Source organism: Apodemus sylvaticus, chromosome 1 (assembly GCF_947179515.1).
Source record: "Apodemus sylvaticus chromosome 1, mApoSyl1.1, whole genome shotgun sequence".
NCBI lineage: Eukaryota > Metazoa > Chordata > Mammalia > Rodentia > Muridae > Apodemus > Apodemus sylvaticus.
This window is the reverse complement of record NC_067472.1, coordinates 101,288,515-101,314,102: the sequence shown is the minus strand read 5'-3', so window position 1 is coordinate 101,314,102 and position 25,588 is coordinate 101,288,515. Positions and strand designations below refer to the sequence as shown.

The 25,588-nt window shown below is 39.8% G+C and overlaps 2 protein-coding genes across 2 annotated transcripts; both read right to left on the bottom strand.

Moving 5' to 3' along the window:
* Positions 1 to 5,395: 5,395 nt before the first annotated feature.
* On the bottom strand, positions 5,396 to 14,625 carry LOC127663862 (olfactory receptor 52N2). The gene is made up of 4 exons (XM_052155632.1): positions 14,500 to 14,625; positions 11,352 to 11,440; positions 8,717 to 8,948; positions 5,396 to 6,501 (listed from the first exon to the last, which is right to left on the bottom strand). Exon 4 carries the CDS (start codon positions 6,449 to 6,451, stop codon positions 5,495 to 5,497), a length of 957 nt encoding a protein of 318 aa, XP_052011592.1. The 5' UTR covers positions 6,452 to 6,501; positions 8,717 to 8,948; positions 11,352 to 11,440; positions 14,500 to 14,625; the 3' UTR covers positions 5,396 to 5,494.
* Positions 14,626 to 23,446: 8,821 nt separating this feature from the next.
* Positions 23,447 to 24,412, bottom strand: LOC127680579 (olfactory receptor 52N2-like). Its single transcript, XM_052176135.1, has one exon. The coding sequence runs from the start codon at positions 24,410 to 24,412 to the stop codon at positions 23,447 to 23,449; it is 966 nt and encodes a 321-aa protein (XP_052032095.1).
* Between the last annotated feature and the right edge of the window lie 1,176 nt (positions 24,413 to 25,588).

The window sequence follows — 25,588 nt, the reverse complement described above, 5'->3', positions numbered from 1 at the left end:
AATATAACTTAGTTTTCAAGATCAAGGACTCTCATCGTGATCATCAACTGAATATGTTCTCTCTTCCTCTTTAGCCTATTTTTAAGTGGTGTGATGAGTTTCACACCATTTTAGATCTAGAAGTGAGTTTTGGAGCTACTTTATAACTGCTTTAGTTCATGGCACCTGACTTCCAGTTTCATCCATGATGCCCAAGTGACAATTGTATTCATTTTCTCTGACTGTCACATTCAGACCATACTGCTCTCTTTCCACACTATAGCAGATAAGTGTGTAGGTTAGGGCATAACTTCTGGAAGTATTGATCAGGTACCTTCCACTTTTTCTTTCCTTTTTTCCTTTCTTTTCTTCCACTTTCTTTTCTGAGATAAGGTCTATTGCTGGTCCAGAACTTATCAAGTTGTCTAGGCTGGGTATCCAGCAAACCCCTGGATCTTCCTGGTTCTGCCTCCCCAGTGCTAAGTGTGCAAGCAAGCAGTTGCCACCATGCCTAGTTTGCTTTCTCAATGGTTCTGGCATCAAATTTAGGCTTTAATTCTTGGAAGAGCAAGAATTATGTTAAAAATTGAGGTATTTTCTCATCCCTAAGCTTGTCTTTAAGATAATAGATAATAATAACAGAATATATTCTATTCTAATATATATAATATATAACCAAGTACTGTTTCAATACATGCATATTTTTAAATCAATTTACATACATATCTCTTCAAATATAATTTGTGGTAAAAAATTTCAAAATCTGTTCCTTTATAAATGCATAGTAGATTATTAATACCTGTAGTAACCCTAATGTGCAATGGTACTACAGACCTTTCTATTTCTACCTACTAAACTGAAAATCCATTGATTAATATTTGTTCATTTACTCCTGACTTCTCTCACTTGTAATGATCACCAGTCCATTCTCATCTCTGAGATCAACTGCTCATATCTCATAACAGAGTAATCATGAGGCAATGTTTCATCTCGCTTAATAACATAATGATAAATTCATTTCACTACTAAGTCTTATCAAATGACACAATTCCATTATCTTTTTATGCACAAATACCATTCCATTATATAAATATACCACATATCCTCAACTATTCCTCAGATGATAGATTCTTGCATTGTTTACATTCCTACAGTTTTATAAATAGTAGTGCAAAAACAATTATGTAAAGACAACAGAGGTTACTAGATCACTTAATATTATAACTTTTGTTATATATAATAAATATATATAAACCAATATATTATTTATTTATATACTATACATAATATATAATATATAAATGTATAACAAAATGTATTATACTATAGACTATGATTACATAATAAATATATAATATATAACATAAATACATATAATATATATATATTAGATTATGCACTCAATGTGAACTATAACTAAAGTTTTCAAAAGAACCTAGCCATATTTGAAGGCTGGTAAAGTTTATTACAAATTGGAAAAAATTTGCTGTGTGGCCACATGAGTTACATGGATAATCAATATTGGGGGCTTTGGAATGTCTTTGTCATTATGTTAGTCAGCATAGATATGTTTTAACTTGGTCACCTTTGAGCAAAACCATATAAAAGCTTAGATATGCATCAACAATAGGAACAAATCTGTGGGGAGGGGAGACTAGTTTATAAATAACAGAATCATTGAACTTTGTATGATAGCTCTTATGGGAGTCACTCTTGAGGATACGTTGAAAAACAAGCAGAAGTGATTGTGATTGTGCATAGCATTAACTCTTTAAGAATATGATGGCAGCACCTTGTTCTTTAAAGTATTTCATATATTCATTTATTTATTTATTTTTATTATTATTGTCCACATGCCCATACTAATGTGCCCATACCATTACAAACTATTGAAGGTCAGAGGACAGCTTTCCAGAGTCTGTTCCGGAGTCCATTCTATCTTTCCACTATATGCTCCAGGATTTGAATTCAGTTCCTTTGGCTTACACAGCAAGCACTTTACCTGCTGAGCCCTCTTGTTAGACTAAAAACACTTAGTACTTCATCCAGATCAGGGTTAGCACCAGGGACTTTTCACCATCACTTTCTTATAAACATTATGTTGGAAGGATTTGTTTTGTTTTGTTTTACATTTTTGGACATGGGAGTAAACAATCTAGCATATGGTAGTCATTAAAATGCAAGATGCTGGAAGCACCCACTCTGTAAAAATCCCAGCTCTCCCAATTGCCTCGTTTGGTATTTTCATTAAGCTATTCACCTCTCTTGGTGCCTCATTTTGTCTAACTTTAAAATGTATATAAATTATTATTACTTTTAAATACAATTTTAAGATAAAATGAACATATCTATTTTGAAATATATTATCTGGAAAATATATGTTTCAGTTTTATTGTGGCTGTTATAACTTTGAAAATATTTGTATGTCTTGAAAGAAAGTAATTTCAGATTAAAACATGGAAAGGCTCCAGTCTCCCAAGGAAGCACAGTCTGCACAAGAACCTGTACGGATAATAGCCCAACACTGGAGTACTGAGAAGAAACGGTATTTTATTTATTTATTTATTATTTATTTATTTATTTTTCAGAAAACAGAAAAAGCTGACAAGATACCGAAAGATGAAGCGAGGACTCAAGGGGCAGAAGCTATATGAGATATGAGCCACCAAAGACACTGACTACTGGGTAGTTGATTAAGGTAAAATGTTATTCTTATTTAATATCTCAAAAGTGAATGGCAGAGCTGTCTCTCTCTTGTGTCCTGTGGAAAACCTACCCCAGTCCCTCTCAGACAGACCTTCTACTGCTTTCCTCACCATGCCTTTGCTCTTCCTACTTTCTGAAACATTTATAACCAAAAATGTTTCATTATTCTTAATATTTGACATATCTAACTTATTTTCCTGTACTCCCTAAGTACTTACATACACTCAAGATTCATAGCCCACATTCTCTATAAAGTCTTCACTCACTGCCTCCAATAAGTAGCAATGAACATTCATTTAGTCTTAATTTAATCATCCCAAGACATCTCTGTCTCTACTAGAAGAATCCAGTACAGTTTTTTTTAACCTGTTTCAGAAAGGATATAGAGGCAGGCATGTAGAAGACATCTTTTAAAATGGCTGTTCGTAGAAGCTTCCTCTTGCAGTAGATGGGAATTAAGTCAGAGACCCATAATTGGGCAATGCACAGAAAGAGAACAACTTTGGAGCACTCAGTTCTAAATGGCATGCCTTTAATCAAACTGCTCCCCTCAAGGTTCAGAAATCTATGTAGAAGCAGGGGTGGGGAAGATTCTAAGAGCCAGAGGATGTGGATGAATCCAAGGAAAGAGCATGTTTTAGACACACCAGGACCGGAACACACATGAACTCACAGAGACTGTTATAGCACCTACAAGACCTGCACATACTCAAACCATAGAAGATCCAAGTACTGAGGAGGGGAAGTAGACACGATACCGCAACTCCAGTCAAAAGGCTAGCTCCAATTGATAGCTGCTAGGAAATCAAAAATCAGTTTTTTTTCCAATAGAAACTTCCTGAATATATCAACCATATTCCAAGGCAGTCCCATGTCCAGGAAAACTGGACTAACAAAAAATGGACTCCGTGAATTTGTGCATCTTTTGTTTGGGTATATTTTGTCTAATTGGTTTTTGCTATTGTTGTTACTGTTATTAATTAATGATTTTCTATTTTTGTTTTGTACTTTTGAGAGATAAAAGAACATGATATTAAGTGAATAGGGAGATGGGGAGGATCTGGGAGGAGTTGTAAGAAGAGAAGCATATGATCAAAATATACTGTCTGAAAATGATTTAAATAAAAATAAAGCTATACGGCCTGTACTAGCATGCTTGTGAGGAGCCAATGAAAGCTCTGCCGTAGAAAACTAATCCTCTGCTGAGGAGGGATTTCTCATCAAACACTGATGTTTAGAATTAATCTGAATTGAAATTAACAACTCATAAACAATACCATAAGTTATTAAATGATTAGAATATACCAGAAACCATGTTATGCTATTTCTTAAGAATTGGCAATATTTATATATTATTAATAGGCCATTGTTATATTTGAAAAAACAGTATAAAAATTTAAATTTATAGAAATACAGAAATTCATTAACATGACTATGTTTAATCCTTAGAAATTAAGCATATAGCTTTCAGGAAAACTCAATCCAAGATCAATAAAGCATTCAATTGTCTACTAAGATGTCCATCTTACAAAGAGTATCTATTTTTAATCATCTTTTCTTGTTTTTCATACATGTTTCCTTTCATGTTTCCTTTACCAGTGTGTCTATTCTCAATTCTCTGTGACATGATATTTTTGGTCATTCTGCTCTGTGTCCCTCAAATCAAACCCAGTTTATAGCTAATAGTATTAGTCAATTGTATTTCATGTCTCAAGAATGAGTGAATGGTGAAATAATATCAAATACCATAGAAACCTGATAATATAATTTCCTTGATCAAGAAAACAATTACATTTCATAAACCAGTTTTCATGGTGCTTAAAAACTAAATATTCAGGGAAGAACAGATCTCTTGGACATAATAGTACTTAGAAAGCTAAGAAATGATTAGAATTGGGATATTCCACAAAATCTCAAAATATGCCTTGAGATTATATATATAATATATATATATATTGAAGCATTAAACCTGTTTTTTCTACCTCAGCAACATACTTGGTATAAGAGTTTATGCAATCACTGATAAATGTGTATTAGGCCAGAAGCTCTGAATAGCCAAGACACAACTCACATATCAAATGATTCCCAAGAAGAAGGAAGGAGAGGGCCTTGGTCCTGGAAAGGCTTGATGCTGTGGCAATGCAGGGGATTTCCAGACAGAGAAGTGGGAGGGGTTTGATCAGGAATGGACAGAGGGAAGAGAGCTTATGGGACTTACAGGGAGGAGGGAACCAGGAAAGGGAAAATCATTTGGAATGTAAACAAATAATGTAGAAAATAAAAATGCAAATAATTTTAATAAATAAAGTGTTATATAGAAAAAAAAGAGTTTGTCCTTAACTGAGAAGACAGGGTTGTCCCAAATTACTGCAAGTCTGTCTTTTATTTTTTTTTTAATTTTTTTTTATTATTCGATATAATTTATTTACATTTCAAATGATTTCCCCTTTTCTAGCCCCCCCACTCCCCGAAAGTCCCGCAAGCCCCCTTCTCTTCCCCTGTCTTTTAAACACAGAACAAAGATTGACATTTAGTCTCGATGCATCATTTCATTACTTTTCTACTTATACAGAACTCTATACACACAAAAAGATGTTCCACAGAATGCATACATTGCATTTAATTTCTACATCCTACACTTTGGCAGAGCTTTCCTTATGAAGAATAATTAATTCAACATTTCACTTGAAGAGACTTCAGAACATCTACAAGTTAGATGATTTAATACTATTTGACCCATCCTTTGTGACATTTTTCTCCACTATTTTCCCATCATAAACAGTACAGCTGGTATTAACATGCACTTGTTTTAGGTAATACCCATCTTGTCTCCTATTAAAAACTTGATTACGCTCTCCCGAATCTGCTTGGTCTTGACTCCATAAACAATTGGGTTCATGGTAGGGGGCAGTAGCAGGTAGAGGTTGGCCACTATGATGTGGATGTGGTGGGGAATAGTGTGTCCTCCAAAACGATGAGTGAAGAATGTAAAAAAGGCAGGCACATAAGTGATCACAATAGCACATATGTGAGATGTGCAGGTGCTGAAGGCCTTGTGACGAGCATCAGCAGAGGACAGGCTCACCACTGCTCGCAGTATCATAGTGTAAGACACAGAGATACAGCAAATGTCAAACACACCAATCAATAGAGCTACCATGAGGCCATAGATTGCATTAACCTTGGCATTGCCACAGGATACCTTGGCCACAGACATGTGGTCACAGTAAGTGTGGGGGATAAGTGTACCCCTGCAGTAGGGCAAGCGCTTGGTGAGGAGAGTGAATGGGCAGATGAGCATTACACTCCTCAAGAATGTAGCAAGGCCAGCCTTGGCAATCACAGGGTTGGTGAGGATGGTGGTATATCGTAGAGGATAGCAGATGGCTACATAGCGGTCCAGGGCCATGAGCATGAGCACACCAGACTCCATTCCAGTCAACATGTGGACAAAGAACATCTGGACAAGGCAGGAATTAAATCCAATCTTCTTGAAATTGAACCAGAATATGCACAGCATATTGGGTACTGTGGTTGTGCACAAGGTGACATCAGTGAAGGATAGTAAGGCCAGGAAGTAGTACATAGGCCGGTGCAGAGCCTCCTCATGGGCAATGAGGTAGATAAGCCCACAGTTCCCCACAACAGCAATCATGTACATGAGGCAGAATGGCAGAGAGATCCAGATGTGTGCATCTTCCAGTCCAGGAACACCATTCAGGATAAAGAATTCTGGGGTCAGGCTGGAGCTGTTGGCTCTAGACATAATGGCTGGCAGGATGAGAGCATTTTATACTCAGTAATAATGCCAGTGTCCTGGGAAAGAATATAAATAAAAGGTAAGAAATTATAATATGTTAGAAAATAAGTGACACCCTGAACATGAGAAGTGATTAAGAGTCGTACAGGGTTCTCTCTTGCTTCAGGCTCCCCTGCTGTTTTTTCCCTTGACATGTTCTATGCTTTCAGTAGTTGATTACTCCACTCATGCTTCAACTTCACTCTGCTCTCATATAAGTGCATTAAGCTTAGAATGATGTTAGTAATATTTCCAGCTCGATGGACTTATATGATTAAGATTATTTAAAAGGATTATACATATACAATGTGCTAAGACGATGAATAATGAATATTCTATGAATATAAGCAACAATCATTATTATACCTCCCTTTATAAAAAGAAAATCGAGTTTCTATGGCTTCTGAATAATTCATATTATTCCTGTGTTTTATATATATATATATATATATATATATATATATATATATATATATATATATATATATTTAAATATTGAGCACAATCCATAGAAACCTTATAGGAGTTCACAAAAGGCTGCTGTTACTAGAAGGTAACTAAGTAGTGGCCACTGTAATTTGTCTAAGAGAATTTGTCTCTGTGTTTGAAATATATGTTCAATGTCTCAATCCTAACATAGCCAGAGGGTTTTTATGCTGACTTGTCAAAGGGGTCAGGATATTTGGAGAAATCTGAACTGTTAGGTCTGCATTCTGCTTGCAATTTAAAACTAATCAACAAGTGCAGAAATCCAACTATTCTCGATGCACAGTAACAAAAATCTACCCACAATGCCGATTGTATCACAGACAGACAAATCAAATATAGCTCTTCTTTGCCTTCCTTCATACAGGGAATTTTGGCCCATATTTCACACACTAGGCTCCACTCAGCTCTTATATAGTTATTTTTATCGCTATTGATGACACTAAAAATATTCAAAAGAAGAAAAAGCTAAGTTGCTAAAAGTCTATTTTCTAAAAGTATTAATGCTTCTTTCTATTGTAATTTACAATAAATATGGAAGAATCCTGACAATGAATTCAAACTTTTTTGCAATACAAAATAGAAGGATAGACTTGCATTTGAAGGAGCAAAGATATTAAAGGGAAGTAATCTCTAGCACTACAAACTATTGATATGTTTACACAACACAATGAGAATATACTCAGCACCTGTAATTAAGTACTTGATGTATATTTTAGCTCTTACATTAATAATATATGTGATAAAGTATATACTATTCATTGACTTAATAATTTGATTGCCTTTGACATTCCCAACAGCATTCTATTTTTGGGAAATATATTAATTAAGCAGTCAAAATCCCATACATTAAGTTACTAATATTTCAGAGAAAGCTGATTCTTTTATTCAAACATAAATAACACAAACACATATTACATATTCATTGTGTATATCAAAAAACATAGGTGCAGGGGCCAGAATTTTAAATGACACAGTAAAATTCTAATGAAGGTTTGAATTTTCTACCAAACATTCAATGTTTGTATCTTTGGCCATAAGTGATATATCGTATTACTGATAGGAAGTTTAATAAGCTGAGTATTACAAGTTTAAAAGATCACAAGGATGTAAAAACATGACTTTCAAATGCAAGCTGGAGAAGCCTTACCCTGAATTGTCACAGGACAAGACACAGGACAAGTGTGAGAAGTGAGGGAGAGTTATTCTCTCACTGACAGGGCTCTCCACACAGCAAATGTCTGTGAGATAGCTGCGTCTCACTGCGACACAGTGTCATCTGGGAATCTTGGTGAAGATGTGTGACCTGTGGTTGTGTGGGATTTTGCATAGGAGGATTTTTGCAGAAGGAGTCTCCTTCAGCAAGTCCTGCCAATATCCTTACTATTCAAGTTTTGTTTTGTATGACTTTCTACCTCCCCTCATACAGGACAGTTCTGCTAGATGCAAATCTGAGCATAGCTATTTATTAGTAAAGGCAAAAAAAACAAAACAAAACAAAAAAAACCATTTCCCCCTTGTGGTAACCAATGACTAACTGAGTTTTATTGTTTCCAAATAATTATGAGGACATTTTACTTTTGCTTTACAACTGTGGAAGCCTTTTTATCCCTTTCTCCTAGGCTAATGGAGATCTATTATGGGGATCAGTAGAACTCCTATGATGAACAACTCTTGAGTTTCTTTATCTTAAAGTTTTTTCTCATTTTATGAAAACATAAATCATTAGAAGCCACTCAAACTCACCTCAGTGCTAGGAGAGGCCAGAGCAGTGTCCATGCCCAAGAGTGTGAGCATGAGGGGTTGTACACCCGCCCAGCATTCCAGCATCATTTTCAATGTCCTCCAGCCTGGAGAGTGTGCACTTGATTGGGTTTTTGTAGTTCAGTGTCTCAGAAGACTGTGGTTGGAGAGATGACATCCTTTGGGATGTCTGAGATAATTTTGGCATTTATCTAATCCTCAAGCACAGGTGAAACTGGGAGAAAAATTATATCCAGGTTACACATGTTCTCTCAGGTATAGATTCTGAAAGAATTTTGGCAAATATAAATAATTGTCTTTCATTTTATTTATGTTGTTCACATTCAAAACTCAGGACATAACACCTACTGCAAATGTGTATATGTGTTATGTGTACACTTTAATTTATATATACACACATATATATTCACTTTTTATGTGATAGTTTTTAAAATGAGAGATAGAATAAAGGCATAATCAGATATAATATGTAATTTGATGCAGAAAAAATTCTAGTTTATGTTTTGTGTTTATTAATTGATAATTAATAAGACAGGACTAGCCTGGCACTATGAGGTACAGGCCAGCTGTAGTTGCAACTCTAATGAACAAGTAGGTGGAGAAGAGATAGAAGGGAAAAGGGCTGTGCAGCTTGTGCCCTATTAAGAGAAGTGGGCAGTGATGAATAGCCCAATGTGAAAGGTCTGCACAGCCACTTGAGGCCATGGTGGTGTCAAAACCCCTGCTGCAGTTGAAGGGCCATATCTGAGACTGTGGCACTTCAGCAGCAGGTGTCTCTGTTGATGTATGTGGCTGTTTTTACCACCAAATGTCATGAGAAAGTCCATGGTCTGGGCTTCCAACAGAGGCCAGGATGATATCTGAAGGCCAAGCTGAATCGGTCCAACCCTTTACCAGGCACTGAAGTTGTTACCAGTGGTGACATGGGCATGAGAGAGTTGGTCCACACCCTCACTGCCTACTGCACTCTGGAGAGTCAACCCCACCCCCAAATGGGCAACATAAGAAAGCTGACCTCTGTAGCTTTGGTGTGGAAGAGCTCACCTGGTACCTTGGGAGCAGGAGAGCTGGTAGGCTAAGCAACTCTGCTACCACCCAGGCCCAGATCCAATGCCAATGCTTTGAGAAGGCCCACCACAACATCTACCCCACCTACACCTACAAGCTGCTGGAGCTTCCTAAAGAATCAAAACTGTAGGATCTCCATGACTCAGGGCAACAACAAGGTATCCAAAAGGATTCTCATGGAGGATCCAGTACTGATGGTATAGCAGAAGTCAGAGGCTTCTTACCAGAACAGTCACTTATTGCAAAGATCATTTGCTAATAAAGCTGTGTGGAAGACAGGTATACTGTGTAATACATGGAGACACACTACAGCTTCCATAGTGAGATTTTTGTTTTGTTTTTTAATTTTCATTTTTTGATTTATTTTGCTGAGAGATTACAAGAGTGGAGGCCACATATGGAAGGACATGGAAATGAATGAAATTGGGGTGCATTATGTAAAAATCACAAAGAATCAATAAAAATTATGAAAAATTAATGAATATATATGCTTATATCTAAACACTCAAAAGTATTTGATTTGTTTTGTTTATATTTGTATTCCATATACCTTCATGTTTCAGTGGTTAGATTTCTTCCTACCATCTCATTTTAAGGGAAAACTGATACTAACAGTTTCAAAGCAAATTAAAATGTTTTGTGTGATGGTGAATGCATAAGGAATTCTTTTTAACTCGTTTTTGAGAATTTCAGGCATGCACATCGTGTATTTTACCAAACCACTCCTCATTTCCTCCTGTAGAGGTCTTCCCTATGTCCTCCATACCTCTTTCCTCCAAATTTCATGGGCTTTTTTTAAAAACCCATTTTGTTCCCTTAGTGGTACTAATATGTTCAAGAGCACAGGTAGCTGCATTCAAGCAAAACCCCACCCAGCTCTTCCTCTCACACCTGCTGTCTGTTGTCAATAACTCCTCTGTAATTTGTGACCCCACCTCCCTATCCACATCGGATATTTTGTCTGGCTTATTCGTGTGCAGGTCAAGACTTCCAAAAAACACAATGTAGAAAGTTACTTTTCTATTTTTACTGAAAGTGTATCAGTACCAATGCCTGAAATTATAATCCTAACAAACCAACTAAAAGAGTGTAAAATGGCACAATTAACTGAGAAATTTCATTAGTTCTGCATATATCATCTCTATGATCTAATGTTATCAATCTCAGATTTTATTAAAAACTTTGGGCAACAAAGGGATTTGTAGGAATGTTTATGGAACCTAAGTCTAGTGGATTCACTATGAATATCTAGCATATATACATATATACATACATACAATGGCATGCAATTCAGAGATAGAAGGTGTATTTTTCTTATAATCTATACATTGGTAAGTGTTTGGATTAAAGACATCTACTACTTTTGTACTAAAATAGATGTTTGTGTGTAGTAGTAGTTTTATGACATTAGGTACACTCATGAATATATTTTAAATTGTAATATCTTCTTGATGACATTCCTTTAATCAGTATAATGTAGATGTCTTTCTTGTCTAACAAGTTTTAGTTTGAAGGTTTTTTAAATTGCCTTTGAGTGGGAATTTCAGACCTTGATGCTCGCCACTGCTTCCCACGTAGAGTGGCGCTGTCGTCCATTGTTCTTCAAGGACCTGAAGTTTCCTGAGAGGGACTAGTTACCTGCAGAGCAACCGAAAAGCTTTTGTGGACAATTTTCCAGCCTTTGGGGAAAGGGTCCCCCATTAAACATCGAGCCTTGTCTTGGCTACTCATTTCTCCCACAAACCTGTTATATTTCAGCCCCAGCTTTCCTTCCAGGTGACCTTGGTTCCCTTAGCTGCAGGTGGCTACAGTTGATTGGGTTGAAGTAAAGCACTGCAATAAAGATATGTTGGTGTCCACATCCCTAAATTATTGAACCTCAGTTTTTCACAACACACAAATCAATTGATATGTTTTCTCTTTTAAAAAGATTCGTTTGATTTTTTTATTGCTTGGCTTGCACCACATGCATACAATTCCCATAGAGGCCAGAAGAGGGCAGCTGATTCTTTGAAAATGAAGTTGCAAATGTTTTTGAGACACCAAGTGTTTGATGAGAATTGAACCCTGGTCCTCTTCAAGAACAACCAGTGCTTCTACTCTCTGAGCCATTTCTCCAGCCCTTTGTGTATATTTTCCTGATGCATTAATAATGAGGTTTTGTTCAATATGGTATTTAACAAGGTACTCATGGCCTTCTATTCACAAACAGAATCACGTTTTGACTCAAAAGACAAGAGCAGTGCACATTTGGAGAAAGAGTATTTTTCACAGCATGGTTAAATCCCCATATTGCAAATCCGGAAAGTAATAATTTTTAGGGTTTTCAGATTCCAGGTGGCTATTGACAGGAACAGGAGTATGGAAGATACAGAAGGCTTGAAGATGGGCACAAGAGCAAAATTAGTCATCAGAAATTCTGACACCACTTTGCTGCCACTGGAATGGTGCTGCAGACTCTATAGTTTTGGGTCAGGGGGAAGTAGTAAAGTGTAAGATTATAATTTTTAAAATGCAAATATGGACTTCCATGCAAATCTCAATTCTGCTCATCAACAGCAGTGTGATATTCATTAACTTATCAGTCTTCCAGGATCTTTATTTGCCTAACTAAATACCTATTATTAAAACTACCATCTTCATAGCTACCTTGAGAACAAATGAGCATACTGTATTTATGGTTAAAAGAGTGGCCAGTGGTTATTGTGGTTGATGTAATTGTTACTTTTTTTAAATAGAAATGGTCAAAACTTCAAAAGAAAACAATTACAAAAGAAGACACAAGAAATCCCCATTTCACATATGAGTACCTTGAGTTTAGAGAACCTGAATTAGGATGCTGAATAACTGAGCAGAAAAGAGAAAAGAAAGCTGAGGGGGAACTTGGAGAGAGACAGGGCTTAAGAAATATCAATAAGTAGCAGCTGTGTGAGGGTTAGCTACTGTGAGACGCCAGTTATCAAAGGGATAAATACCCCAAAGCTAATGATATCTGCTCATGACCCACACCTGTGGTGTCTTGAGTGAAAATAGCCCCATTGATTCATAGGGAGAGGCATTATTGGAGATGTGGCCTTGTTAGAGAAGTTGTGCTCTTGTGAAGGAAGTGTGTCACTGGGGCTGGGAGGAGGAACTGTGTGTGGGGAGCTTTGTGTTTTTAGAATCTCATGTCAAGGCAAGTGTTACTTGCTTCCTGCTGCTTGCCAATCTGAATGTAGAACTTTCATTTTCTGTCTAAGACCTTGTTTGCCTTCATGCCCCATGCTTCCTGCTGGGATAACAATGGACTAACCCTCTGAACTGTAAACCAGCCCCAATTAAATGTTTTCCTTTACAAGATTTGCTGTGGTCATGGCGTCTGTTCAGAGTAATAAAACTGTAAGATAACACTCAAGGCCTTTTCCTATTCAGCCTCTGAATACAAATCTGTGTTCCTCCATTTTACAAGTGAATGTGAAATCCTAATTGTTGTTACTGAGCCATTATCTTTGCTTATATAGGTTATTTTTCTAATTAATTCCCATCTGCTGCTTCTTAGATATCTGCATACATTCGTGATTTGTCTCAAATCTTTCTTTTGCAGTAGTCTTTACTCACCTCTGAAATTAATAAGTGATTATCTTGAGTATTACAATAATCTGTGTTACAATTAACATGTGTTGGTTTTAAGGTGGTCATTCTTTTGCCTTTTCTATTCCCTAATAAATTAGGAATTAGCTGTACTTTGTGAAATCCCAGAAACAGAATTATTTTCTGTGTCTAACAGAGTCAGTCACACAGAACATACTCAGAAACACTTGGTAGAACAATATTCCTAACATTCTAGGAGACTAATGAAAGAGTCTCCCTAGAAAACTAACCATCTATGTTGTGAAACAGAACATGGAAAATCATACATGGAATGATTGCTGACTGTGATGTGCAGAAGGAATCAGTATTGATACTAGCTGTTCATAACAGTAGCAGTTCAGTCAATTTGGTAGTGTTTATCAGAAGCCATGCTATGGGAATGTGGAAGTCAACATTGTGAAGGAATAAGTTGAATGGAGATCGAGTCTCCACAGGCTCCTTGACTCCTCAAAGAGTCCTGATCTGCCACACATGGCATTAGATCTAAGATGGCTCCTGACACACCTGTGAGACAGCAAAAAGGATCCCCATCAGAATGGTGGCTGTTCCCCCATTCTCACAGAAGTCCTCACATGTGACAATACTCCCCCCCCCACACACACACACATACTATTCCTAAGTTATTTCATTAGGCAGGGCTTTCTTTGGAGCATGGTGATGATGTGGCAAGATAAGTTTAGGGGCTTGGGATTAGCTTATACACTGTATATAAGCTTATGGGCCAGTCAATAAACTCAGATCTGAACCATGATGCTGGTATCTGGAGTCATTTCCCAGGGAATCGTCATGTGACTCTGTTGCCTCTCACCCCATTTTCATCCTATTCCCATATCTGCTGTCTGAATAGGACCCATCAAAAGTCCCATGTGATAAAGAGTGGTGAGTGAACCACTCAAAAAAAGGGGGGGGGGGACTATTCTAGCTTTCGGAGAAAGTATGATCAAAGTTCTTGAAAGGGATCTAGGAGAGCAGGCAGCTGACATGTTCTGAAAAGAAACCACCTTTTATGAGAAAGTTCTGGACTTATGTCCACAGATGTTAGCAAGCAAATTTTGTGATGAGCTTACCTGGGAAGGAGTAGTGATGCTGGCATAGAGGAAGTAACTGGAGGGAGAGCTGCCTTTGCACTTCTTCCTAGTAATTAGGTCCATCTTGAGCATCCTCTGCTGTTCTGTGCTGGATCCACAGCCCCCGCTTGCATTGCCAGCAAGTTCTGAGGGCGGAGCTGCCTCCATAGATAAGGAGACAGCTGAGCTAGAAAATATTGTCATCCCTGTAGATAAAAGTGTGGCTCCATTTGACTCTAATCTGATAGACTTAAAGCAAGTGGAGGGAGGGAAATCACCACCTCAGTACCTCTGGCATGTAGCTAAGAACTGCCCGGACAGTTCTGCCATCTGCCTCTACTCCCTAGGGAGAGAAGGATGGGGACTGAGCATCCAGGACACCTGTCTAATGCTTCCGCTTTCTGAGGTAAAACTGAATGCCTCATCAGCGGCACCTGTACCAGCAGTTCCAGTAGTGTTATAGCCATCTGTTGTGCTATATCCCACAGCAGCAGCACCTGTACCAGCTATCCCAGCAATCTTACACCCTCCTGTGGGAAATGATTCCCCACAGAGAACCTGGAACCTTACTCTATGGAAGTGCTGAAAAAATACAGGAAGGTGGTTCATGAAAATGGGCTTTGCTCTCCCTTTGTGGAGATGCTTGAATCTACAGCCACTACTCTGAATACCCCCACAGGACTCGAAGACTATGAGATCTATATTATATGGTGAATTTCTACAATGGAAGGTAGAATTTTAGGACGAGGCTGAGATTCTCAGGCAGGGTAACTTAGCTAGATAAGAGGTCATCCCACCTGAAGCTTTGCAGGGAGAGGATAATTATAGCTCTCCTGTTGCTCAAATGTAGGAACCCCCAAACTACTTTGATCAGGTCTACCTTAAGGTACTGCTCAGAGGCCTGAAGCAAAAGCTCAATGAATATTTTGCAGATTTTACCAATTGAGTCCAAGAGACTGTTGATCGTTGGGTAAATCATTATGTGTCCACTGAGGCTTTAGGTAAGGAGCTCATCTGGAAGGGGACTAGTATAAAAGCCTGTCCACAGTGGGGAAATAGAGGACTGGATCAACTCAACCTGAGACAAAGGGAATAGTTATGGAAATACAGAAAGGCTACCAGCTGTCTTGACCATGCATCTAAAGGTAAGACAGGAAGATAAGAAAATAAAAGGGGGTTGGAGCTGTGGAAGGCCAAGGACATTTTATAAAACAATGTCCAAATAAAGTGCAGAAAAGAAGACCCCCCTCTTTGCTTTTCCCTAAATGCAGAAAGGGGTTCATTTGGGACAAAGATTGCCTACCAAAAGGGATAGGCAATCTTTAAAAATCTTCCAGCAGGGCAAACCCAACTTCTCCAGTAAGGGGGAAACAAATTCCTAAAATATTAAGGACCATTGCCATTGGTCATAATCAAGCCAGAATGAGACTCAAGCTAGAGGATACCATATTTGGAGGCATAATTGACAAAGGAGCAGAATGCCCTTGACACCAAAAAGAGGAGTTCACTGCATTCTGGAAACTGGGCCTCAAGTTAAGGAGTGGGTCAGTCAGGTTGGATCAGGAAGAGGGGCTGGGTGTGCACCATGGCTGGACTGCCCACTTCTGGATGGGGACTCCTTCTCCATCCAGGCCTGGTCCCTCCCTCTGTTTCCCATGGGGACCAAGCGATCACCTCACCTTCTGGCGGCAAAGCGGGTCCACCTTGAACAGATGATCTGGGGAAGCTAGTGGGGTTTAGGGGGCAGGGCATCAGTGACAATGTGGCCATAAAGCTGAAGAGTATATTTCTCGTTTACTTCCTCGTATCAATTGTTGGCCTCCTCTACATGCTTGTGCAGTTTGGCTGGTCTTATGATGACCTCCCTCCACTGTGAGCAGCAGCTGAGCAGCATCAGCAGAGGAACCTGAGGATTTTCCATTTGAAAGCTAATCTCTGTCACCCACCCTCTGCCCCAGCCCAGCTCCCTGAACCCAAGGCCCTGCCTGCTACCTATGTCCTTATCTCCCAAGGGTCAGCAGCTTAGGGAATGTGAACAAGACTAGGTCTGGCCCAGGGCGGGTGTGTGTATGTGTGTGTGTGTGTGTGTGTGTGTAACAGAGCAACAAGGTACCAGACTGGCTCAGTGCCAAAAGGGGTAATGGGGAAGAAGGACCCACCACTTCCAGAGTCCCAAGGAGTTGTGTATTTTGCTGGTTATGACAGTTCCTATAGCTAGGAGCTCTTTAAGGAGATGCACTCAAAAGTGTTCCAGTTCCCCCTAAAACTAACATGGACCTCTGACAAATACTGTATTGGATTCACTAGGCATACTCTTCAGCATAGACCATTACCCCTTTAGTAGATAGAATATTTCTTTTATTTATTATTAATTATTTTTTTCTTTTTTAAAAATTTTCTTTATTCTTTGTTTACATTCCAAATGATTTCCCCTTTCCCAGTTCCCCCCCCCCCATAAGTCCCATAAGCCCTCTTCCCTCAGCCCATTCCCCAATCACCCCCCTCCCATTTCTCTGTCCTGGAAATCCCCTACATTGCTATATCAAGCTTTTCCAGGACCAGCACCCTCTCCTTCCTTCCTTCTTGGGAATCATTTAATATGTTAATTGTGTCTTGAGAATTCAGAGCTTCTAGGCTAATATCCACTTGACTGCATTCCATGTGTATTCTTTTGTGATTGGGTTACCTCACTTAAGATGATATTTTCCAGTCCCAACCATTTGTCTAAGAATTTCATGAAATTATTTTTTTTAATTGCTGAGTAGTTTTCCATTGTGTAAATATACAACATTTTCTGTATCCATTCTTCTATTGAGGGACATCTGGGTTCTTTTCAGCTTCTGGCTATTATAAATATGGCTGCTATGAACATCATGGAGCATGTGTCCTTATTGCATTTTTGGGATTCCTCTGGGTATATGCCCAGGAGTGGTATAACAGATTCCTCTAGAAGTGTCATGCCTCAGTTTTCTGAGGAACCACCAGACTGATTTCCAGAGTGGTTGTATCAGCTTGCAATCCCACCAGCAGTGGAGGAGTGTTCCTCTTTCTCCACATCCTCCCCAACACCTGCTGTCTCCTCAGATTTTAATCTTAGCCATTCTGACTGGTGTGAGGTGTTGTTTTGATTTGCATTTCCCTAATGATTAATGATGTTGAACATTTCTTAAGGTGAAATCCCCCCCACCCTCTGTCCACCCTCTGACTGTTGCACATCCCATACCTCCTCCCCACTCCCCTGTCTCCATGTGGATGTCCCCACCCTCAACCCCCGATCTCTAAACTCCCTGGGGCCTCCAGTCTCTTGATCATTAGGTGCATCATCTCTGAATGAACACAGACCTGGCAGTCCTCTACTGTATGTGTGCTGGGGGCCTCATATCAGCTGGTGTATGCTGCCTATTTGGTGGTCCAGTGTTTGAGGGATCTCGGGGATCCCGATTAAATTAGACTGCTGGTCCTACTACAGGATTGCCCTTTTCCTCAGCTTCTTTCAGCCTTTCCCTAATTCAACAACAGGGATCAGCTGCTTCTGTCCATGATTGGGTGCAAATATTTGCATCTTACACTTTCAGCTGCTTGTTGGGTCTTCTGAAATGTGGTCATGCTAGGTCCCTTTTTCTGAGCACTCCATAGCCTCATTAATAGTGTCAGGCCTTGGGACCTCTGCTTGAGCTGGATCCCACTTCGCCCGGAGAGCTGACAGGGCAAAGTTCCTGAGTAAAACAAAGAAGAGTCTCTCCAGTAATTGCAGTGGAAGGAAGTCCTGAGATAACTGCGGTAGGCTCCAGCCTGTACAAACACCAGATGTCTCCACCAGAGGACCCTTATCTCTTCCTGCTGAAACTGCTAAGATTGCCCTTCCTTCCTTTGTCCTTACCTTGAGGCACGTCCCTCCTGGAAGCCTTAAATCCTGTGTACCCCTGAACATTAAACGAGGCCTCAACAATTGAACCCCTCTCTGCCTGGCCTCGTTCTTTCCTTCCCCCTTTTGACCCTCAGGTAGCACCCCTTCGGAACCCTGGAATAGCTGACCTGCTGGACAGGTTACATTTAAGCATGAAAGGATGCTGAATTTTGTCAAATGCTTTGTCAGCATCCAATGAAATGACCATGTGTTTTTTTTTCTTTGAATTTGTTTATGTAGTGGATTGCATTGATGGATTTCCATATATCCCTGGGATAAAGCCTACTTGATCATGGTGGATAATCATTTTGATATGTTCTTGGATTCAGTTGGCAAGAATTTTATTGAGTATTTTTGCATCGATGTTCATAAGGGAAATTGGTCTGAAGTTCTCTTTCTTTGTTGGATCTTTGTGTGGTTTTGGTATCAGCATAATTGTGGCTTTGAAGAAGGAATTGGGTAGTGTTCCTTCTGTTTCTATTTTGTGGAATAGTTTGAAGAGTATTGGTGTTAGGTCTTCTTTGAAGGTCTGATAGAATTCTGCACTGAAACCATCTGGTACTGTGCTTTTTTTGGTTGGAAGATGTTCTATGACCCCTTCTATTTCTTTAGGGGTTATGGGACTGTTAAGATGATCTATTTGGTCCTGATTTAATTTTGGTATTTGGTATCTGTCAAGGAAATTGTCCATTTCCTCCAGATTCTCCAGTTGTGTTGAGTATAGGCTTTTATAGTAGGATCTGATGATTTTTTTGGATTTCCTCAGTTTCTGTTGTTATATTCCCCTTTTCATTTCTAAATTTGTTAATTTGGATACTTTCTCTGTGCCCTTTGGTCAGCTGTGAGTTTTCCTCTTAGCACTGCTTTCATTGTGTCCCAAAGATTTGGGTATGTTGTACCTTCATTTTCATTAAATTCTAAAAAGTCTCTGATTTCTTTCTTTATTTCTTCTTTGGCCAAGGTGTCATTGAGTAGAGTATTGTTCAGCCTCCATGTGTATGCGGGCTTTCTGTTGTTTTTGTTGCTATTGAAAACCACTCTTACACCATAGTGATCTGATAGGAGGCATGGGATTAGTTCGATCTTCTTATATTTGTTGAGGTCTGTCTTGTGACCAACTATATGATTTATTTTGGAGAAGGTACCATGAGGTGCTGAGAAAAAGGTATGTTCTTTTGCTTTAGGGTGAAATGTTCTATAAATGTCAGTCAAATCCAATTGGTCCAAAGCTTCAATTAGTTTTACTATGTCCCTGTTTAGTTTCTGTTTTCCTGAACGGGCCATTGAGGAAAGTGCAGTGAGGAGAGTGGAGTGGCTCTTTTGATGACTTTGGGTTTAAAGTCAATTTTATCTGATATTAAAAAGGCTACTCCAGCTTGTTTCCCGATACCATTTGCTTGTAAAATTGTCTTCCAGCCTTTTACTCTAAGGTAGTGTTTGTCTTTGACCCTGAGGTGTGTTTCCTGTAAGCAGCAAAATGTAGGGTCCGGTTTACGTATCCATTCAGTTAGTCTGTGTCTTTTTATTGGGGCATTAAGTCCATTGATGGTAAGAGATATTAAGGAATAGTGATTGTTACTTCCTATCATTTCTGACGTTATTTTTTAAATTTGATTGCTTAACTTCTTTTGGGTTTGATGAAAGGTTACTATCTTGCTTTTTCCAGGGTGAAGTTTCCCTCCTTGTACTGGTGTTTTCCTCCTATTATCCTTTGTAGGGCTGGGTTTGTGGATAGATATCGGGTAAACTTGGTTTTGTCATGAAACATCTTAGTTTCTCCATCTACAGTGATTGAGAGTTTTGCTGGATATAGTAGTTTTGGTTGGCATTTGTGTTCTCTTAGAGTCTGCATGAGATCTGCCCAGGACCTTCTAGCCTTCATAGTCTCAGGTGAAAAGTCTGCTGTGATTCTGATAGGTCTTCCTTTATATGTTACTTGGCCTTTTTCTCTTACTGCCTTTAATATTCTTTCTTTGTTTAGAACATTTGGTGTTTTGATTATTATGTGACGGGAAGTATTTCTGTTCTGGTCCAGTCTGTTTGGAGTTCTGTAGGCTTCTTGTATATTCATGGGCATCTCTCTCTTTAGGTTAGGGAAGTTTTCTTCCATAATTTTATTGAAGATATTTGCTGGCCCTTTAAGTTGTAAATCTTCACTCTCATCTATGCCTATAATCCTTAGGTTTGGTCTTCTCATTGTGTCCTGGATTTCCTGGATATTTTGGGTTACAAGCTTTTTGCATTTTGCATTTTCTTTAATTGTTGAGTCCATGGTTTCTATGGAATCTTCAGCATCTGAGATTCTTTCTTCTATCTCTTGTATTCTGTTGTTGATATTTGCATCTCTGTCCCCTGATTTCTTCCCAAGGCTTTCTATCTCCAAAGTTGTCTCTCTTTGAGTTTTCTTAGTTGTTTCTACTTCTGATTTTAGATCCTGGATGGTTTTGCTTACCTCCTTCACTTGCTTGTTTGTGCTTTCCTGTAATTCTTTAAGAGATTTTTGTGTTTCCTCTTTCATGACCTCAGCCTGTTGACCAAAGTTCTCCTGTATTTCTTTAAGTGTTTTTTGTGTTTCCTCATTGTTGGCTTTTGTATTCTCCTGGATTTCTTTCAATGATTTTTGTGTTTCCCTTGCAAGGGCTTTTAACTTTTGACCCATTTTCTCCTGAATTTCTTTAAGTATGTCCTTCACGTGTTCCTGTACCAGCATCATGACTAGTGATTTTAGATCCAAATCTTGTTTTACTGGTGTGATGGGGTATCCAGGACATGTTGGTAGAGGAGAATTGGGTTCAGTTGTTGCCATATTGCCTTGATTTCTGTTAGTGACGTTCCTGCGTTTGCCTTTTGCCATCTAGTTCTCACTGGTGTTAGTTTGTCTTGTCAGTGCTGGACTCGCCAGTGCAAGCTGCCCCTTCCCAGTTAGCCTCTGGTGCACAGCTTACCTCCAGCACTGCCTGTAGACAGGGTGCTGCTGCCCAGGCTGTTCAGATCCTGAAGCAGGCACCCGAAGGCTCCTGCTGGGGCCCGCTGGAATCACCGGAGCACACTGACTTCTCCCAGCTGGCCGCCCGGAAGCCCCTCTAGCCTCTTGCAGGACCTGGAGATGTGGGGCCACCGCCCAGGCTGATCCGGATCCGGAAGCGGAGAGAGTTGAGCTGAGGGCTCCCGCCTGAGGCCTTGTCCCAGATTGTGTCTGTGGAGCAGATGGAGCCCGTGTGCACCCCCAGGGAGCGCTGACGGTGTAAGCAGCCGGGACCTCCCCTGTGTTCTGATCACTCTGCTGGGCAGCCGATCCCCCAACGGGGCTGGCGCACACAAAGTTAGCCTGGCTGTCCAGGCCCTGAGTCCAGGCAAAAGCCTGGGAGGCCAAGGTCTGAGCAAAGTTCCCCTAGGGCTATGATTGTTAACTGGGTCTGCTAGGTGACCAGGATGGAGGGCGCGCGTGCTCGCACTCCCTGAAAGCTCCGGGAGAGTCTGCTGTGCTAACAACCTCCTGGGCAGGTTGACTCACAGATGGCCCACCAAGCCGCCCAGTTCTTGGGGTCAGTCCTGGGCCTTTTGGGGCTTAGACCCCCGCTTTGCTAGCCTCAGGCTTTGCCTGTTAAGGCTCTGCCGGCCAGAGCTCTCTGTCCTGTAGGCAAAATGGCGGCGTGCGCGCAGGCCAGGGCAAAAAACCTCCTGGCTGGGTTGGCGCCCCGATGGCCTCCCGAACAGCCCAGGGCCTGGGTGCAGGCCAACGCCTGTCGGGCTCAGACCCCCGTGGTGTTGGCCTCGGATTATGTTTGTGTACCTCAGTCTATCCGATAACTCTGGAGTCAGAAATCAAGATGGAGGTGAGCCTCTCCTGACTGGTGGGAGGCCGAGTTCTGAAGTGGCTTCTGTGCAGCGAAAGGCGCCGCAAAACCGCAGCTGCTTGTAGCCCAGCTGGTCAGCGAAGGTCAATGGTCATGGGCGCAGGGCCTAACTGGACCCTGTGTCGCCTTGGTTCCACTGCTGATGGCCCTTCAGCTGGACCAGCCACTGTTGCACTGCTGCTGCCGCCGCCGCCTCCCCCGACTTACTGAACTTTTACAGTTTCGTGATGTAATTGTTTTAGTGCTGATACCTGTTATTGACGTCTGCTTTCATGTCATGTATTGACTGTGTCATGAATCCTTCCCATGCCCCTTTTTGCTTTTCTTTCCATTTTTTAAAAATGTTTCATTTGTTCTGATTTCCCAAAGAACACAGGCTGCCTGTTAATGTCATACATCTTTATTTAATTTTGATTAATACATGCTTTTTCTTGTGTTCCCTTGGCCAACACTTACATTGATAAATAAGACCCAAGCTTCCATGGCCAACACTTATTCTGAGAAACAACGCTACAGAGCTGTTTCTTAAAAAGTATTAATGAACAAATGAACAAACAATCAAATTTACTAATAACCTTTTTGCCTGCTCGACGTATAACATAACAAAGTATGTTTTAAACCTATTTTAAACACAGGTTCTAGAGTGATAACACAGGAAAAAGAACTCAGACTTTTTGCATTGAAATAAAGGCTACATTTAATAAATTAGCAACTAAAGTGGGATATTCTCAGTGTATCAAAAATATAAGTTGGAAAATATTTATGACACTTGGCCCAATTGTTATTATAGCAACAATAGCTTGCCAATAGTGGACAGGATGTGTGACTCTATCATTCTATGGCATCCTCCTCTTCAAACACAATGCAACCATGGGGCTATAAACACTATGAAGAATAAGCTCTGCAATACATAAATACATTATCTGTTAAAAAACGGTTTCTGTGCTATTTTTTCTTAAGAAAAATGTCATATCCTAAAATATAAAATATTACAGAAAATTTACAAATAAGACTGACTTAAAATCATCTTTTCACATTTGTTTTGAATTTCTTCTATACTGTTTTCTATGTATTTCAGTCTATGGAAATAGACACAATTAGATGAACTGACACCATTCACCTTCGTGTTTTATGAAATTATTCTCTATTTTTTTATAATTTAAGAAATTCACTTGTTTTTTAATCATTTTAAATCAGCAATGCCACTCTTGTCTCCACTAAAAAATTTAATTACACTCTCCCGAATCTGCTTGGTTTTGACTCCATAAACAATTGGGTTCATGGTAGCAGGCAGTAACAGGTAGAGGTTGGCCACTATGATGTGAATGTGGTGGGGAATAGTATGTCCTCCAAAACGATGAGTGAAGAAATTAAAAAAAGCAGGCACATAAGTGATCACAATAGCACAGATGTGAGATGTGCAGGTGCTGAAGGCCTTGTGACGAGCATCAGCAGAGGACAGGTTCATCACTGCTCTTAATATCATTGTGTATGACACAGTGATACAGAATATGTCAAATGCACAAACCACAAGAGCAACTAACAGACCATAGACTGCATTGACTTTGACATTGCCACAGGATATCTTGGCCACAGACATGTGATCACAGTAGGCATGGGGGATGAGGTTTCCTCGGCAATAGGGCAGGCGCTTAGTGAGGAAAGTGAAAGGGAGGATGAATGCCACACTCCTCAAGAAAGTAGCAAGACTAGCTTTGGCAATCACAGAGTTGGTCAGGATGGTCCCATAGCGCAAAGGGAAGCAGATGGCCACATAGCGATCCAGGGCCATGAGCATTAGCATGCCAGATTCTGTTGCTGTGAAGGTATGCACAAAGAACATCTGGGTCAGACAGGCTTTAAATCCAATCTTCTTGAGGTTGAACCAGAATATACACAGCATATTTGGTACAGTAGTGGTACATAAGGTTATGTCAGTGAAGGAGAGCAGGGTTAGAAAGTAGTACATGGGCCGGTGCAGAGCCTCCTCATGGGCAATAAGGTAGATAAGCCCGCAGTTCCCCACCACAGAAATCATGTACATGAAGCAGAATGGCAGAGAAATCCAGACATGTGCATCTTCCAGTCCAGGAATACCATTTAGAATAAAGAATTCTGGGGTCAAGCTGGAGCTGTTAGCTCCAGACATATTGGCTGGTGGGATGAGAGCATTTTACATTCTTTAACAGTGTCAGTGTCCTGGGAAAGATTATAAATCAAAGGTAAGCAGAGGGTTAGGGAAATACATGAGAAAAGTATCACAAGAAGTTGACTTCTATGACATGTCTGAAAGTAGAAGCAAATTAACTTCCTGAAATCATTCTCTCCAGCTTTGTGTCCTATTCTGTTTTTAACATCACAAACATAAGACACTGGCAAGTTGCTCAGTCACTCATGCCCCATAATTTTCTGCTTGCAATTATTATTGGACCATGTTCCCAGTGTTGGGAGGACTTTCCAACAAAAGATTTAAAATGGTGCTAACATTATATACAGTGAATACAGCATCAAAAAACGATTGCTGTTGGCATCATTAGAATTACATTCTTTCTCAGTTTAGAGTATCCTCTCAGCCTAATCTTCTCTTGACTGATATATTTCAATTTACATGGCTGTTTTTCATCGTGCTCAAACTCCAAACTCCATATGGGTTTGCCTAGCAAATAATAGTACAAGATGTTGAAGCTTCCCTTATAACAGGGAATTAAGTTTCCACTTTTGAAAGGAATGCTAGTTAACTAAGACCTTTAAGAGTGAATAGATAGTGCTGGTTATCTAGCTAAAGCATTGTAATCTAGAATGAAATGGAAGCCATCTCACTTCTAGATGCTTTCCAGGCAGCTGATACAATGAAATGACCAAGTGGGCAGCTACTAAAATTTCCATTGGGGAATTGTTCTTTATGGAATGCTGTTTTAGGTGTCTCTGCTTCTTCTAAAACAGCCAGCGGGCACCAGGCCTCAATGCCAGAAAGAAGATGCCAGGATACATGGAGAAGAATGAACTGCAGGGTTTTCACTGGTGACTTATAAATAAAAACTTCCAACTACCACAGAAGCCATCACTGTATTTCAAGAATTCTAGTAGAAAAATGGCATTCAGTAAATTACAGGCAGTTGTTCCTTCTACCTCATCAGTTCATAAATCCGCCTTTCTTTCTTGCTCATCACATTCCTGTGTGATGCCTGCATCTACTCTCTGTCAGGGACCCACAGTGGACACACTAAGTAGGTGACCTTTATGCTCCTTCCTGTTCTCTATTCAGCTCTCTTCAAACTTGCCTTTAAATCTGCTGCAGTCTGCCTACCTCATGCCCTGCACTTGT

Coding starts and splice junctions, on each gene's coding strand:
- LOC127680579 (XM_052176135.1), bottom strand. CDS start 24,412: ATGTCTGGAGCTAACAGCTCCAGCTTGACCCCAGAATTCTTTATTCTA.
- LOC127663862 (XM_052155632.1), bottom strand. CDS start 6,451: ATGTCTAGAGCCAACAGCTCCAGCCTGACCCCAGAATTCTTTATCCTG.